Source organism: Callithrix jacchus, chromosome 2 (genome assembly GCF_049354715.1).
Source record: "Callithrix jacchus isolate 240 chromosome 2, calJac240_pri, whole genome shotgun sequence".
In the NCBI taxonomy this organism is placed as follows: domain Eukaryota; kingdom Metazoa; phylum Chordata; class Mammalia; order Primates; family Cebidae; genus Callithrix; species Callithrix jacchus.
Window position 1 is genome coordinate 10468201 of NC_133503.1, and position 18711 is coordinate 10486911.

At 50.6% G+C, this 18711-nt stretch overlaps 1 protein-coding gene across 8 annotated transcripts in view; it reads right to left on the reverse strand.

Moving 5' to 3' along the window:
* Positions 1–18711, reverse strand: part of HIP1 (huntingtin interacting protein 1) — a 207594-nt gene that overhangs the window by 25355 nt on the left and 163528 nt on the right. For all 8 annotated transcript variants that reach the window (XM_035280273.3, XM_035280268.3, XM_035280261.3 and 5 more), the window contains exons 9-17: positions 13863–13920; positions 9521–9596; positions 9268–9408; positions 7897–7994; positions 7186–7258; positions 5122–5305; positions 3552–3640; positions 3032–3148; positions 323–424 (exon numbers count right to left, since the gene is read on the reverse strand). In XM_035280273.3, the coding sequence (XP_035136164.3) occupies positions 323–424; positions 3032–3148; positions 3552–3640; positions 5122–5305; positions 7186–7258; positions 7897–7994; positions 9268–9408; positions 9521–9596; positions 13863–13920 (938 nt within the window). The remainder of the gene's footprint in view (positions 1–322; positions 425–3031; positions 3149–3551; positions 3641–5121; positions 5306–7185; positions 7259–7896; positions 7995–9267; positions 9409–9520; positions 9597–13862; positions 13921–18711) is intronic.

Below are 18711 nucleotides of genomic sequence, written 5' to 3' on the forward strand. Positions count from 1 at the left end.
AGCAATGCCGAAGCCAGGGGTGGGGCAAGAAAGGAGGCCAGCCGTGGAGGCTCGTGCCTGTAATCCCAGCACTTTAGGAGCCCGAGGTGGGCGGATCACTTAAGCCCTGGAGTTCGAGACCAGCCTGGTTAACATAGTGAAAGCCGGGTGTAGTGGTGTGTGCCTACAGTCCCAGATATTTTCGGGGCTAAGTGGGAGGATCAACTGAGCCCAGGGAGGTGGAGGCTGCAGTGAGCTGAAATTGCGCCACTGCATTCCAGTTTGGGTGATGGAAGAAGACCCTGTCTCAGGAAAAAAAAAAAAAGTGAAAGGAGGCATTTACCTGGGCAGACGTTTCCAGGCTGCCTTGGAGAACCTGGAGCTCCTGCTGGCTTGTGGCAAGTTCTTGCTTCAAGCTCTCTAGAACTTCCAGCTGTTCTTGAGTCTGAAAGAGAAGAAAAGCAGAGGGACTCTGATCTGAGTGGTGGCAGTAAAGGATATAAAAACGTAAAAATGTCCCAAGCGATCAAAAAGAGATCTGTCAACTCTACTGTACATAAGTTACACCCCCCAAAAATGCAGCATGGGAGGAGGCGAGACCCCAGAGTGTACTGAAAATGTTTCTTCTGGCTAAGTGGAATGTCAAGGAAAGAATGGTATTTATTTATTTATTTATGAGACACAGTCTCACTCTCATCACCCAGGCTGGAAGGCAGTGATGCGATTTTGGCTCACTGCAACCTCCGCCTCCCGGGTTCAAGCAATTCTCCTGCCTCAGCCTCCCGAGTAGCTAGGGATGAGGTTTTGCCATGTCAGCTACCCTGGTCTCCAACTTCTGACCTCAGGCAATCCTCCGGCCTTGGCCTCCCAAGGTGCTGGGATTACAAGCATGAGCCACTGCACCTGGCTTCCAGGAAGGAACCTTAGAAATATTTCCCAAATGTCATGCTTGAGTCCATACTACCCAAACCAAACTAGATCTTAAATCTAGGCGTCCCAACAGCCGGTGTACTGCTGAGCCACAGCATCTGGACCTTAAATCCAGGCCCCCCGACAGCTGGTGTACTGCTGAGCCACAGCATCTGGACCTTAAATCCAGGCCCCCCAACAGCCGGTGTACTGCTGAGCCACAGCATCTGGACCTTAAATCCAGGCCCCCCAACAGCCGGTGTACTGCTGAGCCACAGCATCTGGACCTTAAATCCAGGCCCCCCAACAGCCGGTGTACTGCTGAGCCACAGCATCTGGACCTTAAATCCAGGCCCCCCAACAGCCGGTGTACTGCTGAGCCACAGCATCTGGATCTTAAATCCAGGCCCCCCAACAGCCGGTGTACTGCTGAGCCACAGCATCTGGACCTTAAATCCAGGCCCCCCAACAGCCGGTGTACTGCTGAGCCACAGCATCTGGACCTTAAATCCAGGCCCCCCAACAGCCGGTGTACTGCTGAGCCACAGCATCTGGACCTTAAATCCAGGCCCCCCAACAGCCGGTGTACTGCTGAGCCACAGCATCTGGACCTTAAATCCAGGCCCCCCAACAGCCGGTGTACTGCTGAGCCACAGCATCTGGATCTTAAATCCAGGCCCCCCAACAGCCGGTGTACTGCTGAGCCACAGCATCTGGATCTTAAATCCAGGCCCCCCAACAGCCGGTGTACTGCTGAGCCACAGCATCTCTCCAGCTCCAAATGACTCTTTCTTCGGTGTTTCTCAAAGAGTGGGTTGAGGCTCATTAGTAAGAATTCACAGCTATCATTTAAAAAATGGATTTAATAGAACAGAAATATCCAAATGAATTTACATAGTAAGGATAAGTATTGCTTGGTGAAACTTGTATTTCTGTGAGACAGATGTAGATTTTATATGTGGTCACAGAAAAGTGTGAAAGCTACTCTTCTAAATCTAAGACATGTGGTTTGATCTCTCCGACATCTCTAACTCTGCCGCTAAGCCTCTGATCTGCTGATCAGTCCTCCCCCAACATAATGATATTCTCTTGCATTTTTTTTTTTGAGATGGAGTCTCGCTCTGTTGCCCAGGCTGGAGTGTAGTGGTGCAATCTCAGCTCACTGCAACCTCTGCCTCCCAGGTTCAAGCAATTCTCCCGTCTCAGCCTCCCAAGTAGCTGGGACTATGGGCACGGGTCACCACGCCTGGCTGATTTTTCTGTAGTTTTAGTAGAGAGGGGTTTCAACATGTTGGTCAGGCTGGTCTCAAACTCCTGACCTCAGGTGATCCATCCACCTCTGCTTCCCAAAGTGCTGGTATTACAGGTGTGAGCCATTGCACCAGACTTTTTCTTAAATAGAGATAGGGTCTCATTCTGTCACCCAGGCTAGGGTGCAGAGAGGCAATCATAGCTCACTGCTGCCTCGATCTCAAACTGTGATCAGCAATTTTCTCACCTGAGCTTCCCAAGTAGCTAGAATCGCAGGCATAGACACCACTACACCTGGCTAATTTTTACATTTTTTTTTGTCTTGCTCTGTTGCTCAGGCTGGAGTGCAGTGGCATGATCACAGCTCACTGCAGTGTCAAACTCCTGGGCTCACAATCTTCCTGCATAGCCTCCCAAGTAGTTGGGGCTACAGGCATGCGCTACCACGCCCAGCTAATTTCTTAGTTTTTTTTTTGTAGACACAAGGTCTCACTTGGTGACCCAGGCTGGCTTGGAACTCCTGGCCTCAAGCCATCTTCCCTCACGCTGGGATTCCATGAACCACCGTGACTGGCCTGTCTGCAAGTATTTGTAAATAATGCTCGTCCCTGTCTCTCTGCTACCCATGTATTTTCCTTTCCCCAGACTCTCCTCCAGACTCATCCTTGGAAAGCCTTTGCTGATTAAATCCATGTAACTTGGGTCCTTCCATTATTTCGTGTATGCGCTGGTGACAGTGTCTTGCTGTTCTGTGTGGCTGCCATGGTTTGCTCCCTGCGGTGTGATGCCAACCAACCCACAGAACTGCCCACGGAGCAGAAGACCACGAAGCCCCCTCCACTAACTCGACAGCACCCTCCTTCATTTCCCGAGCGCTCCTTCTCCCACTCACCTTCCGCTGGCCCTGGTCACCAATGCGCTCCAATGAGTCCTCCAGCTCTTTTTTTTCTCGTTCCAGATCTACCTGGGCTTGTCTGGCCACGGACACCTGTTTGGTCACCTCCGCATTCTGCAAAAGAACAGTGTCTTGAACCAGGGGATCCAAAGCTTAGCGGACATCCTCCTCCTAGGATAAACGACCACACTCTGGCTGTGCGCCCCCTAGAGTCAGATATGGGAATCACTTTCCTACTGAGAGGGAAGCGGGAACAGAACCATCACCTTCAGATGCTTGCCACTCACGTATTTCCAAAATAATAAAGAAGGTGGGTGACCTACAATGGGGCTGGCAGCCAGGACAGAGCCCAAGACACAGAGGCAAGGCAGCCTGAAAAGGTGTGGTTCCCGAGATGGTGGCAATGCCTTAGAGATCAATAGAGGGGGTGCCGGCCTCGGGGAAGCCGCAGGTCTGAGCCGCTCTCTCCCCCGAGGTGCGGGGCCTGCAGGATGGTGATGGGGGCCGAGGGTCCTACCTTCCGTAGCAGGTCAGCGTGGTTCTGAACCAGCTCGCTGTACTTCTCCTTTAGCTTGCTATACCGCTGTTCATTGGCCTGCGCTTTCCCTGTATTGTCAAGGACCAAGGTGAGGAGTCTACCCTAGCAGGGACCCTTGCCCTCCTTGCAATGAGCCAGGGTCCCTTGAAGATCCTCCTTGTTTTGTTTTGACAGTTTTGCTGTCACCCAGGCTGGGGTACAGTGGCACAATCACTGCTCACTGCAGCCTCGACCTCCTTGGGCTCAAGCCATCCTCCCACCCCCGTCTCCTGAGTAGCTGGGCTCATGGGCACATGCCACCGCACCTGGCTAATTTTTGTAGAGACACGGTCTCACTATGGTGCTCGTGCTGGTCTCAGACTCCTGGGCTCAGGTGATCCACCCGCCTCCGTGGGATTACAGGTGTGAGCCACCGTGCCTGGCCAAAGATCCTCCTTCGATTTCAGGAATCCATATATGTTTTTCTCCCTTGGAAATCCTACTTACAGAAACTTCTCTGGGAAGTCATCTTTAAGAAGAATTCCACTGGTTAAAAATCAAGCCAGGGGCCAGGCGAGGTGGCTCACACCTACAATACCAGCACTTTGGGAGGCTGAGGTGGGGGATCACCTGAGGTTAGGAGTTCGAGACCAGCCGGGCCAACATGGTGAAACTTCATCTCTACTAAAAATACAAAAATTAGCCAGGCATGGTGGTGTGTGCCTGTAGTCTTAGTTACTCAGGAGGCTGAGGCAGGAGAATTGCTGGAACCTGGGAGGCGGACGTTGCAGTGAGCCCAGCCTGGGGGACAGAGTGAGACTCTGCCTCAAAAAAAGAAAAGAAAAGAAAACAAAAAAATAATCAACCAGGGCCTCATGCCTCTTTAGCACTTACATACGTGGCATTTATTCTATCTGGGCTTTCAGCTTTTCAAAAAAAACTAATTAAATTTTTTTAGAGATAAGGGTCTCCATTACTGAGGCTGGAGTGCAGTGGTATGATCAGCTTATTACAGCCTTGAATTCCTGGGCTCAAGTGATACTCCTGCGTCAGCCTCAAAAGTAGCTGAGACTACAGGCATGTGCCACCACATTTGGCTAATCTTTATTTTTTCTAGAGACGGGGTCTTGCTATGCTGCCCAGGTTGGTCTTGAACTTCTGGCCTCAAGCAATCCTTCCATCTTGGCCTCCCAAAGTGCTAGGATTACAGGCATGAGACACTGTGCCCGGTCGGCTCTCAGCTTTTGTGTCAATTTCTTTGTCAGGACCTCAATCCTCTCTCTTCTCCCTTAGCATCCACTGCCCAGGGCAAGCACTTCAGCGCCATTGTCTATACCATCTATGTGCTCAGCGGTGCCTCACACAGGCCTTTGTGCCTGCAGGACTCAAACCCGCCCTCTAGACTGAGGCTAAGAGCTGGCATTCCTGACAGTGCTTCTAGAAGGACACAGCTGTGGGGTCTCCCCTGCCCAGCCTCTGTGCCTCATCCTGAGTCCAGCTGGGCTCTGCTGCCCGGGCCTGCGCCCTGAGCCGGCCCCTACCTCCGCCACCGCCCCCACCCGCCACTCACTTTCTATCTCAGACAAGCTCCGCTGAGCCTTCTCGGTGTCCTCCCGCTGCCTCCGGAGCTCGTCCAGTTCTGCCCGCAGGAACTCACAGTCGTCGGCCGCCTGCTGCCGCAGGTGCTGCTGCTCGGCTAGCTCTGCTTCCAGCTCGCTGATGCGGCCCTTCAGCTGCAGCACGACTCGCTGGCTCTGTGGGGGACTCGGGTCATGAGGCCAACCGCCCACTGCCACGGGTCATGGGTGTGAACCGGAGAAGCGGGTCCTACCATGCTTCCACGTAAATACCCGGTTCCCCAAGTCAACCCCCCGTGTCTCAGTAGGCTTGGGCGGTCTGGTCAATCAGCAGTAACAGAGGATGATGGCAGGGCAATTGTGGTCCTCTTTAGAGTGGCCAGGAGTAGTGGTGGCTGTCCCTGCGCGTAAGGTCACCTGACCAGCCACTCTGAGGGGCAGTTATTGATGCAGCACCAACACTGCACATAGCCATCTTCTTCTTTTTTATTTTTTGGTTGGGGGAGACAGGGTATCACTCTCACAGACTGGAGTGCAGTGAGGTGATCCTGGCTCACTGCAGCCTCAACCTTCTGGGCTTAAGAGATCCTCTAGCTTTAGCCTCCCAAGAAGCCAGCAGTACAGGTAATTTTTGTCCAGCTAATTTTTAAAGTTTTTTTTATAGGGCCAGGCACAGTGGCTCACACCTGTAATCCCAGCACTTTGGGAGGCCAAGGCAAGCAGATTACCTGAGGTCGGGAGTTCAAGATCAGCCTGTCCAACATGGAGAAACCCTGTCTCTACTAAAAATACAAAATTATCTGGGTGTGGTGGCGCATGCCTATAACCCTGAACCTGGGAGGCAGAGGCTGCAGTGAGCCGAGATCGCACCATTGCACTCCAGCCTGGGGAAAAAGAGTGAAACACTGTCTCAAAAAAAAAAAAAAAAAAGTCTTCTGTAGAGATGGGGTCTTGCTATGTTTCCCAGGCTAGTCTTGATCTCTTGGGCTCAAGTGATCCTCCTGCTTGGGCCTCCCAAAGTGCTGGGATTACAGGTGTGAGCCACTGCGCCTGGCATGCCAATCTCTCCTTATCATCGTGTGAGAAAGTCTAGTCTTGTTTCCCACAGCTTTTGAGCCTTGTGGGGGCCCAGGGTCATCTCTGGGTATCACAGCGATACTGTCCCTGGCCTAAACGCTGCCCTCAAGGGCAGAGGCCACAGGAAGACCTGTTTCTTTTGGAGTTAACATTTCTACCAGTTTTTGTTTGGCTTTAGAGATGGGGGTCTCACTATGTTGCTCAGGCTGGATTCAAACTCCTGGGCTTGAGTGATCCTCCCACCTCAGCCTGCTGAGTAGCTGAGATCACAGGCGCATACCACCACATCTGGCTCGTTTCTACTAATTAACCTGTCCTAAGGATGTGGACCAAAAAGTGCCTATGTGATTATGTGAGGTAATTTTTTCTCAGTTCACTGCAACCTCTGCCTCCCAAGTTCAAGCAATTCTCAGCTCTCAGCTTCCCGAGTAGCTGGAATTACTGGTGCCTCCCAGCACACCTGGCTAATTTTTGTATTTTTAGTGGAGACGGGGTTTCACCATGTTGCCCAGGCTGGTCTCAAACTCCCAACCTTGGCTAATCTTTCTACCTTACCTTGACCTCCCAAAGTGCTGGGATTACAGGCGTGAGCCACCATGCCCGGCCCATGCAGTTTCTTTCTTTATTTTTTTTTTTGGAGACAGGGTCTTGCCTTTTTGCCCAGGCTGGAGTGCAGGGGTGCAATCATGGCTCATTGCAGCCTCCAACTCCTGGGCTCAAGTGATCCTCCCACCTCAGCCTCCCAAGTAGCTGGGATGACAGGTACATATCACCAACCTCAGTTAACTTAAAATTTTTCTGTAGCGATGGGGTCTTCCTATGTTGTCCAGGTTGGTCTCAAAGTATCCTCTCACCTTAGCCTCCCAAAGTGCTGGGATTACAAGCGTGAGCCACCGTGCCTGGCCAGTGTGATGCAAATGTAACACTCAAATCTACCATGTTTTGGTGAAGGACAAAGGCAGAGCAGATCCAAGGCATACCTCAGTCTTCATGTTTTCTAGCTGTGCCTTCAGTCCACTGATCTCTCTGTATAGTCGCTCGATTAAGTGGTCCCTGGGAAGAGAAAGGGAATGAGTTTGCTTCCATAGTGCTTCTAGCCCTCTCCTTTTAATTGTGTGCTCAGGGGAGGAAATTAAAAGCTGGTATTAATTTGGGGACAGTTCTTTGAAACTTCATACTCTTAATCAGATACGAATCTAGTAGTCGTAAATCCATGGTTATTGATTTTCTTCTGGGATTAAAGGGGCCAATATTTGAGGATCAAGACATCTTGTGTGTGTGTGTTTGGTTTCGTTTTAGAGAGAGTCTGGCTTTGTTGCCCAGGCTGAAGTGTAGTGGCACGATCATAGCTCACTGCAGCCTTGATATCCCAGGCTCAAGTGATCGGCCCACTTCAGCCTCTTGAGTAGCTGGGATTACAGGTGTATACCCCCACCCAGCTAATTGTTTTACTTTTATTTAATAGCGATGGGATCTTGCTATGTTGCCCAGGCTGGTCTTGAACTCCTGGCCTCAAGCAATCCTCCTGCCTCATCCTCCCAAAATGTTGAGATTATAGGCATGAGCCACAGCACCCGACCCTTCAAGATGTTCTTTGTCTAAGTAGCCCCTCCTCTTTGGTTACTGTTTTGAGGCAGACCATGGCTGAACTTAGCTCCTATACCATCTGCTTGAAGCCAGCTTGGACTCACTTCTCGTCCTTGTTCACGCCGTTTTGACTGTTGAAATTGAAGGGGTCGCTGCTGAATGAGCTGCCAAAGATGTCATCAAACTTGTTGTCAAATAAATTCTGTGGTTGACCAAAACGGAGCGAGAGTAAGTCAGAGAGCCGGAGAACTGTGTGTGGGTCAGCTGAGCGACATGGGAGGATGGCCCTGTTCTGTTTGGTTCAGACCGATTTGTTTGTTTGTTTGTTTGTTTTTTGAGACGGAGTTTTGCTCTTGTTACCCAGGCTGGAGTGCAATGGCTCATTCTCAGCTCACCGCAACCTCTGCCTCCTGGGTTCAAACGATTCTCCTGTCTCAGCCTCCCAAATAGCTGGGATTACAGGCATGCGCCACCATGCCCAGCTAATTTTTTTTGTATTTAGTAGAGACGGGGTTTCACCATGTTGGCCAGGATGGTCTTGATCTCTTGACCTCATGATCCACCCGCCTCGGCCCCCCAAAGTGCTGGGATTACAGGCATGCACCACCACGCCTGGCTAATTTTGTATTTTTAGTAGAGACGGGGTTTCACCATGTTGGCCAGGATGGTCTCGATCTCTTGACCTCGTGATCTACCCGCCTCGGCCTCCCAAAGTGCTGGGATTACAGGCATGCACCACCACGCCTGGCTAATTTTGTATTTTTAGTAGAGACAGGGTTTCTCCATGTTGGTCAGGCTGGTCTTGAACTCCCAACCTCAGGTGATCCACCTGCCTCAGCCTCCCAAAGTGCTGAGAATTACAGGAGTGAGCCACTGCATCTGGCCTATTTTTTTTTTTTTTTTGACAGGTTCTCACTCTACTGCCCAGGCTGGGGTTCAGTGGTACAATCATAGCTCACTGCAGCCTCAAACTCCTGGCTCAGCTTCCTGAGTAGCTGGAAGTAGAGGTATAGACCACCATGCCTGTCTAATTTTGTTATTTTGGGTTTTATTTATTTATTTATTTATTTAGGTCCTGGCTCTTGTCCTCTTGCCTAGGCTGGAGTGCAGTGGCATAATAGCTCACTGCATAGCTGGGGCCACAGGTATGTGCCACCACGTCTGGCTAATTTATTTTTGTAAAGATGGGGTCTTCCTATGTTGCCCAGGCTGGTCTTGAACTGGCCTCAGGCAATCTTCCCACCTTGGCCTAGCAAAGTGCTGGGATTATAGCTGTGAGCCGCTGCACCCATCCAGACCCGTTTATGATCCTTCTGGGAGTCACAGGGCAGGATGCTCAGCCAAGGTTGCTACTAGGTGAAGAGAAGGCTGAACCTGGTTAGCGTCAATGGGCTTTGGCCAGGGTCTCCCCCAGCCTCTCCCCTGTACCTGGAGGCAAGAGGAAAGGCCAAGTTCCTCTTCCAATTGGTCCTCACCTGCTGAGAGGCGTCCATGTCCATGAGGTCATCCTTCTCGAGCACTGGCTCGCTGTCGGGGGACGAGGCCTCCGCCGGGATCACCACCACAGGGCTGATGTGCTCTGACAGGGCTGAGGCTCGCAGGAAGTTGGGTGGGTTCTGAAGACGGAGACACATCCTCAAACAGTGCTCACTTGCCAGGCCCTGACAGCCTCTAAGAGGGTACTTGGGGCCTCTGCAGTGCCCAGGGTAGGTAGACAGGCACGCTTACCTCAGGCAGCTGGGGGATCTGAATCAGCCGCTTGAAGTACTGCAGGTTACTGGAGCGGTAGAAGAGATCTTTCAACCTAGGGGTGGAGAAGGGCCTGAGGGCTGCTGGGTGCCTTAAGGGACAGAGCAGCCACCTGGCCTTCCCAAAGGCCCAGGCTGTCAAGGAGATGAACTCCATGGCACTGGGATTCAATTATGATGCTACAGAGAAGGATTAGTTAAAGCTGGTCCTCAGGGACCTGGTGGTAAGGAAAGAGTAGCTCGTGCTACAAATCCTGGAAGTGGAGGTAATCCGAAAGCCGGTTTCTTCATTGCTGTAGATAAATGCTGTTGTTTTGCAGACTTAACTTCCTAGGAGTGCTTGGTTTAGAGTAACATTAATAGAAATTGACTTTCTCTGAGGATAAACCAAGTAACCATAGGAGAAGGGAAGGGAATTTAATCACAGAGGTAGCTCTTCTTTAATTACTTCTCCTTGTTTCTGGACTATTTGTTCTCTCCACAATTACACTGTAAGTTCCCGGGAAGTAGGGACCGAGCTCTGCTGAGCTGTTTGCCCTAGTGCCAGGAACAGGGGAGCCATTCAGTAAACACTTGGAGTGTTTCAGTTGCTTGGTAGTGTGTCCTAACCGTGGGTGGACACGCACATGAAGAAACCAGCATTTTCTCATAGCCCATGCAGCCTCAAATTCCGGGGCTCAAGCGGTCTTCCTGCCTCAGTCTCCCGAGTTGCTAGAACTACAGGGATTCACCACCATGCCTGGCTGGTTTTTAATTTTTTGGTACAAACAGGGCCTTGCTGTGTTGACCAGGCTGGTCTCAAAACTCCTGGCTTCAAGCAACCCTACTGCCTTGGCCTCCCAAAGTGCTGGGATTACAGGCGTGAGCCCCCACACCTGGCAAATCTTTTTCTCATTCTCAAATATCTATTTTGAATCTAAACACTGAAGACCAAGAAAGCTGAGAGTATCCAGATGTATATATTCTTTATCTTTATTACTTTTAAGTATTTTTTGATAGGGTCCTACTCTGTCACCCAGGCTCGAGTATAGTGGCATGATCATGGCTCACTGCCGCCTTGACCTCCTGGGCTCAAGCGATCCTCCCACCTCAGCCTCCCAAGTAGTTGGAACCATCATGCCCAGCTCAGACTTATCTATTCTCAGATAAAAGGGGAACATGGGCCTTAACTCCTTCGGCCTGCAACACAGAATTTTCTCCAGCTTAGCCCAATAAATGAACCCCCCGGGGTCTCCTTGCAGCCTGTCAGATACCAAGACGTAGGCCGGTCTCTGTGACATCACTGCCACTTCCCCTGAATTCAAGGACAGTGAGGTCTCAGACAGATGGCTGTGGCTGTGCGAAACAGCAAGGCTGCTCCCATTTACTCAGGGGAGATGTTTTCATAAGCGAGAAGAAAATGAAAGGAAATGAAATCACCTGACCACACGTCCCCATCTTGCTGGGTTGGAGCCAACAGTAACAGGCTGAGCGCTTTCGCAAGCTACCGGAATTTCACATTCCAGGAAATCAGCCCCAGGGCCTGTCTCCTGGGACTAAAGAAGCCATTTATCTTGGAATGTGTACTCGGCTTCTCAAATGGAACAGAGGCACCAGGAGGTGGGAACCACCACACACTCGTCCTTTGCTCGCTCCCGGGGAAGCGGCCAGAGAAGCTGGAACTTGGCATTTGGGAGCTATGGCCAAGGGTGAGGAAATCAACAGGAAAAACAAGAGGACGCACATATACAGAAGCCAGGAGGCCCTTTCTGCTCCCTCCGTCCTCCCAGCTCTCACCCTATTCCTTCCCTTTCGCCTGGTCATGCTTTCTCTTTTCTTTTGAGATGCAGTCTCAAAACAGTCTTGCTCTGCTGCCCAAGCTGTAGCACAGTGGCGCGATCTCAGCTCACTGCAACCTCTGCCACCCAGGTTCACACAACGCTCTTGCCTCAGCCTCCCGAGTAGCTGGGATTACAGGTGCGCGCCACCACACCTGACTAATATTTGTATTTTTAGTAGAGACCGGGTTTTACCATGTTGGCCAGGCTGGTCTCGAACTCCTGACCTCAAGTGATCCACTCACCTCAGCCTCCCAAAGTACTGGGATTACAGGCGTGAGCCACCGCACCTGGCCTAAATAAGATCTTTTTTTTTTTTTGAAATGGAATCTCCTTCTGTTGCCCAGGCTGGAATGCAGTGATGTGATCTTGGCTCACTGCAACCTCCACCTCCTGGGTTCAGGCAATTCTCCTGCCTCAGCCTCCCGAGTAGCTGAGATTACATGCGTGCGCCACCATGCCCAGCTAATTTTGGTATTTTTAGTAGAGACAGGATTTCACCATGTTGGTCAGCCTGATATTGAACTCCTGACCTCAAGTGATCTGCCCGCCTCGGCCTCCCAAAGTGCTGGGATTACAGGCGTGAGCCACTGCGCCTGGCTGGTGTTAGCAACCTTTACTCAGGCAGCCGTGTACAGTAGCAGCAGAGGTCCTGCTCCTTAAAGAGGAGCCTATTCTACCCCATAGGCAGTGGGCCCAGAATAGCAGCTGTCATATTTACATCTACTTTTAATTTTATGTAAATTAAGGGGCAGGTTATGCAGAAATTTCTAGACAAAAAGTGGTAACTTCCGGATCGTCAGGTTATTGTCATGGAAAGAGGCGCTAACTTCCGGGTGTTGCCATAGCAATGGTAAACTCTCACGGCAACTGGTGGGCCTGTCTTATGAGAGGTGCTTCTTCCCCTTCCCCATTTTACTTGTCCTTAATTTGGTCCGATGCCCAAGCCCTGCCTCTGGAGTCCAGTTCCCCATCCCACCTCAGGAGCAGGTCATATTTGTAGGGTATCAACCAAACCTGCTAGTGGATTGGACATGGGGGATGAGGAAAATAGTATCTTCCAGATCTCAGGCCTAAATGGATGATGGCAATATTTGTTGAGATAGAAAAGAATGGGGAGGGGCTGGGCACAGTGCCTCACCCCTGTAATCCCATCACTTTGGGAGCCTGAGGCGGGCAGATCACTTGAGGTCAGGAGTTCGAGACCAGCCTGGCCAAATAGTGAAACCCTGTCTCTACTAAAAATACAAAAATTAGCCAGGCATGATGGCGGATGCCTGTAATCCCAGCTACTCGGGAGGCTGAGACAGGAGAATCACTGGAGATAGGGAAGCTGAGGTTGCAGTCAGCTGAGATCGCACCACCGCACTCCAGGCTGGGTAACAGAGTGAGACTCTGTCTCAAAAAAGAAAAAAATAAAGGAATGAAGATAGAAAGGTTATTTTTGGGAAAACCTACAGTACAGTTGGAGATTTAAGTATGGTATACAGATGTCTAACTGGGCACAAGAGGTTGGAATTCAGAAGTAAGGCTTAGCTAGAGATACATACTCAGGGGTTATCAGTCTATAAATGCTACAAGACCAGAATTTAGGGAGAGGGAAAGAGAAGAGGATGAAGTCGGGTGTAAGCAGGCAACCCCACTAATGAATGGATGAACTCTCTTTCTTCTGTGTGCTTCTGTGAGATTTATCAGAGAACCAATAGTTACCCTGGCTGTAGGTAGATTTGTCTCTGTCTGAGCTATTGTGTCACTTTATGACCGTAGAATGAAGATAACCTTACCCCCAAGTATTTAAAAACTTTTTAGAGACAGGGTCTTCTCACTTTGTCACCTAGACTGGAGTGCAGTGGCACAATCATAGCTCACTGCAGCCTCGAACTCCTGGGCTTAAGCCATCCTCCTGCCTCAGCCTCTCAAGAGTAGCTGGGATCGCAGGTGCATACCACCTTGCCCAGCTAATTTGTTTTACGTGTTTTTCTATAGAGACGGGTTCTCGTTATGTTGCCCAGCCTAGTGTGGAACTCCTGGCTTCAAGCAATCCTCCTGCCTCAGCCTTCCAAAGTGTTGGGGTTATAGGCATGAGCCACTGCGTCCAGCCACCTCTCAAGTATTTTAAAGCCAGTGTTCTCATGTGGCTTAATGATTTTATTTTTATTTATTTATTTTGAGACAGAGTCTCGCTCTGTCGCCCAGGCTGGAGTGCAGTGGCGCAATTTCAACTAATTGCAACCTGCATCCCCTGGGTTTAAGCAGTTCTCTGTCTCAGCCTCCCAAGTAGCTGGGATTATAGGCGCCCACCACCATGATAATTTTTGTATTTTTAGTAGAGACGGGGTTTCATCATCTTGGCCGGGCTGGTCTTGAGCTCTTGACCTTGTGATTCACCAGCCTCAGCCTTCCAAAGTGCTGGAATTACAGGCGTGAACAACTGCGCCTGGCCTGACTTAACGATTTCATAGCGCTCTTGGATTCACCTCCATTCCTGTTACTTGAACCACTTACTTCGTAAACTGCTCCATGAAGCGGTCCCGGTGGCCTTGCAGGGTGTCAGCAGGGAGGCCTGGAAGAAATTGGAAAGAGTATGAGAGGGAAGGAAGACCAGAGGGCAGGGAAGCCACAGCGGGGCTCTGGAGGGGAGGGGCCCAGCCATCCCGGGCATGCGGCCAGCACTGCCAGGGGCCACGGCTGGCCTAGAGCCGTCCCGAGGTCTGGTAACCAAGGGAGCCCAGCAGGAACCAGCAGGAGTGTGGAGATGCCTATCCTCCAAATCCTTCCACCTCGGTGAGTTCCTGAAGGACAAGTCATGCCGGGCACAATAGGGTGGAAATTGTGTCCCAGACTAGAGAAGCAACGGTGACCTGACCCAGCAGGACCGTGGCAGGTGCAGGAGGGAGCAGTTCTTTCTCAGGTATTGCCTGCATTTGTTTTATACTGAGGCTCAGGGCTGGTATTAGTCTGGAAGAGATCCATAGAGCCTGCCCCAGAGGATGGCTGTCAGAAGGCAAAGAACAAGGGATTGAAGGCCGGGTGCGGTGGCTCACACCTGTAATCCCAGCCCTTTGGGAGACCAAGGCGGGAGGATCACTTGAGGTCAGGATTTCAAGACCAGGCTGGCCAACATGGTGAAACCCTGCCTCTTCTAAAAATACAGAAATTAGCTGGGTATGAGTGGCAGGCGCCTGGAATCCCAGCTACTCCAGAGGCTGAGGCAGGAGAATCACTTCAACCAGGGAGGCGGAGGTTGCAGTGAGCTGAGATTGCACCACTGCACTTTTAGTACTTTTTGACAGCAAGACTCTGCCAAAAAAAAGAACAAGGGGCTGGGCATGGTGGTTGATGCCTGTAATTCCAGCACTTTGGGAGGCCTAGGCAGGCAGATCACGAGGTCAGGAGATCAATACCATCCTGGCTAACATGGTGAAACCTCATCTCTACTAAAAAATACAAAAAATTAGCTGGGCATGGTGGCATGCGCTTGTAGTCCCAGCTACTACAGAGGCTGAGGCAGGAGAATCACTTGAATCTGGGAGGCAGAGGTTGCGGTGAGCCGAGATTGCACCACTGCACTCTAGCCCAGGCGACAGAGACTTGATCTCAAAACAACAACAACAGGGCTGGGCATGGTGGCTCACGCCTGTAATCCTAGCACTTTGGGAGGCTGAGGTGGGTGGATCACCTGAGGTCAGGAGTTCAAGACCAGCTGGGCCATCATGGTGAAACCCCATCTTAAAAGAAAAGAAAAGAAAAGAAAAGAAAAGAAAAGAAAAGACAACAACAATAACAACAACAATAACAAAAAAACCAAAAGGATTGAGGCTTGGGATCTGAGTTCCAGTCCCGGCTTGGTCGGTAGCTAACTCTGTGACACTGTACACGCGGTGGCCTCTTAGGGCAGCCTCCTCCTCTACAGAGCAGATTCTCTGAGGGCCTGTCACCTCTCAGATGTGCGAATTTGCATATTTCGGCTATAGATCCACGGCTTGGCAATCCTTTTAGTGTTTGCTTTATTTGTTTAAATTTAAATTTGTTATTTTGAAATGGGTCATACATTCATTAGATAAAATCAGGGAACACATGTATAAAACATGATTATCGAAATGGCAAAAGATGGCTGGGCGCAATGGCTCCCACGCGTAATCCCAGCACTTTGGGAGGCTGAGCGGGGAGGATCGCTTGTACCCAGGAGTTTGAGATCAGCCTGGGCAACACAGTGAGACCCCTATCTCTAGAAAAATTAAAAAATAAAAGTTAGCCAGGTGTGGTGGTGTGTACTGGGGTCCTAGCTACTCCAGAGGTTGAGGTGGGAAGATCTTTTGGCCCAGGAATTTGAGGCCGTAGTCAGCTGTGATTGTACCACTGCATTCCAGCCTGGGTGACAGAGCAAGGCCCGATTATAAAAAAAAAAAAAAAGAAAGAAAAAACCCAACGAAAACAAAAACAGGATGGCAAAAGTGGACCGTGAATGAATATGGCACTTGACCTAAATGATCTTTCCCCCAAGAACCCTTAACCCCAGTTAAACCAAGAGAAAAACATCAGGCAAACAGAACCCGGGAACATCATGCCGAAAACCCAACACTGTCAGTCATCAGCAACGAGGGACGTCTGAGAAATGAAACATCATTGCCAAGAGGAACCTAAGGAGACACCACAACTGAATGTCACATGGTGTCACATGGTGTACTGGATGAGATTCTGGGACAGAAGAGGACATTTGGCAAAAACTGTGACAGTCCAAATAAAGTACAGACTTTGATAGTAAAGTATCAACGCTGCTTCATTAGTTGTGACAAACGTTTCATATGAACATATGAATACGTGGAAAACAGTACTGGGTATACGAGAACTCTCGTTACTATTTTTATAACTTTTCCATAGACCTAAAACAAAAATAAATGTTTATTTTTAGAAAAGAGGGCTGGGTGCAGTGGCTCACACCCATAATCCCAGCACTTTGGGAAGCCGAGGCGGGAGGACCACTTGAGCTCAGGAATTCAAGACTGGCCTGGCCAACATGGAGAAACCCTGTCTCTACTAAAAACAATACAAAAATTAGGCAGGTGTGGTGGCGGGCACCTGTAATCCCAGCTACTCGGGAGGCTGAGGCAGGAGAATGGCTTGAACCCGGGAGCTGGAGGTTGCAATGGGCTGAGCTCGTGCCATTACACTCCAGCTTGGATGACAGAGTGAGACCCTGTCTCAAAAAAAAGTATATATTGTAGAGATCATCCCTCCTACCCCTTCCCCAGCCCAGAGGCAATTAGTGTGGGTCTTGGGTATTCCCTGCCTTCAAAGAAGGCCTTTAAACCCAAACACTTAATTACCTGTCTCTTCTCATAACTCTCTCAGCCTCCGGGGTAGCTGGACCTACAGGTGTGCATCACCACACCCTCATTTTACAAAAAGGCAGTGGTGACATTCTAGTGGCGACGTTCTACTGAGCAACAGTGTTCTTGGAAATAATGAGACGTTTCCGTTGAAAACAATGAAAAGTTCATCTGTATTCAGTGCTCTAAGTAGCTGGTCCCTTCTCTTGGAGGCCCACTGCACCCTCTCAGCTCCCTTCTGGCAGGCTGACTTGCTAAGCCTTTCTAATCCTTGGGCAGCTAATTCCAATCTCCCTTCCACAAAACCATCCCAGATTAATTTGAGCGATGCTACTTCCTTCCCTTGTACTGTCTAAATAATGAGATTCACTACATGTCAATGACGACAGTTACAGAGTATACTGTCTTATACTACTATTTTTTTTTTTTTGAGGCAGGGTCTTGCTGTGTCACTCAGGCTGGAGTGCATAAACATGGCTCCCTGTAGCCTTGACCTCCGGGGCTCAAGCAATCCTCCAGCCTTAGCCTCCTGGGTAGCTGGGACTATAGGTGCATGTTACCATGCCTGGCTAATTTTTGTATTTTTTTGTAGAGACAGGGGTTTCGCTATGTTGCTCGGGCTGATCTCCAGCCCCTGAGCTCAAGAGATCTGCCTGTATCAGCCTCCCAAAGTGATGGGATTACAGGTGTGAGCCACTGTGCCTGGTCCAGACACATCATTTTAAACCAGAAGCACACAAAAGTGTAAGAACTGGCTGGGTGCGGTGGGTCACACCCTGTAATCCTAGCACTTCAGGAGGCTGAGGTGGGCGGATCACTTGAGACTAGGAGTTTGAGACCAACCTGGTCAACATGGGGAAACCCCATCTCTACCAAAAATTCAAAAAACAAACAAAAATTAGCTGGGTGTGGTAGCACACACCTGTGGTCCCAGCTTCTTGGGAGGCTAAGGCACAAGAATCGCTTGAACCCGGTAGGCAGAGGTTGCAGTGAGCTGAGATCACACCACTGTACTGCAGACTGGGTGAGAGAGTGAGACTCTGTCTCAAATAAAAAGGTGTAAGAACTTCTGCAAGACCAGAACCTCCAAACTATCTATATTCTGCTAAGGGCACCCCAGGGAACTAAAGCGAGGTGAGGGTTAGGTCTCCATTTAATGAGCAGCTGTGCTTTATAATTTATATTTCTCCATAAAATTCCATTTGCACAAAGGGATCGTGTGGATCAATGGTCTGGAAATCATGACGTTAGCTCATGCAGGTCTAGGCCGGGTCTGCTGTTAATTGTGTGGTTCGTAGGATACACGTGCTGAAGCTAGAGGCAGACAGAGAGGACCTGGTGATGGCAGCCACCAGTCCAGGTGGCCTGCCACTGCCATCATGCCCGCTGAAGCAGGGAGGCATGGCCAAGGCTGCATACTCCATGGGGCAGGCAGAAGCCTCTCCCCCGCTGGGTGGGGCTGTAGCCGCCCAAGTTGTGGCTGCAGATCTGAGCCTCTCCGGGGGGCCGGGAGCAGGCAGGAACCATGCCCTCCCGGGTGCAGCTGCAGCTGCAGACCAGGGCCTCCTGCTCCCTGGAGCAGGCAGCAGCCCCGCCACCCCACACCCACCCACAAGCCCAGCTGCAGACTCAGGCATCCCTGCACTCTTCTGGGCCTGGGAAGGCTCTCCTTCCCCTTACAGACCCAGAAGAGCCTTCTCCTACTGCCTGGCTTCTTTTCCCTCCTGTCAGCACCCACTCTGATCTTAGAGTAAAGTTGGGGCTGAACCCTGGTGCCATGAATGGCAGCGGGAGGCAGAGAGATTCCTGGGTGGAAGCAGCAGGTCCCCAGTGGGGGCTGGGCTGCCAGTCCCACAGACTGAAATGGGAATTTATGGTGCTTTTTCTGGGTCTGCCCATGGACCAGTGGGGGTGCATTTGGTCTCCTCTGAGGCCCATAAAAGCCCTGAGCTCAGCCACAGCTAAGCAGAGATGGACGACCAGTTATAAAGAGGAGCGACCCTCTCTGCTGAGGGCTTCAGAGA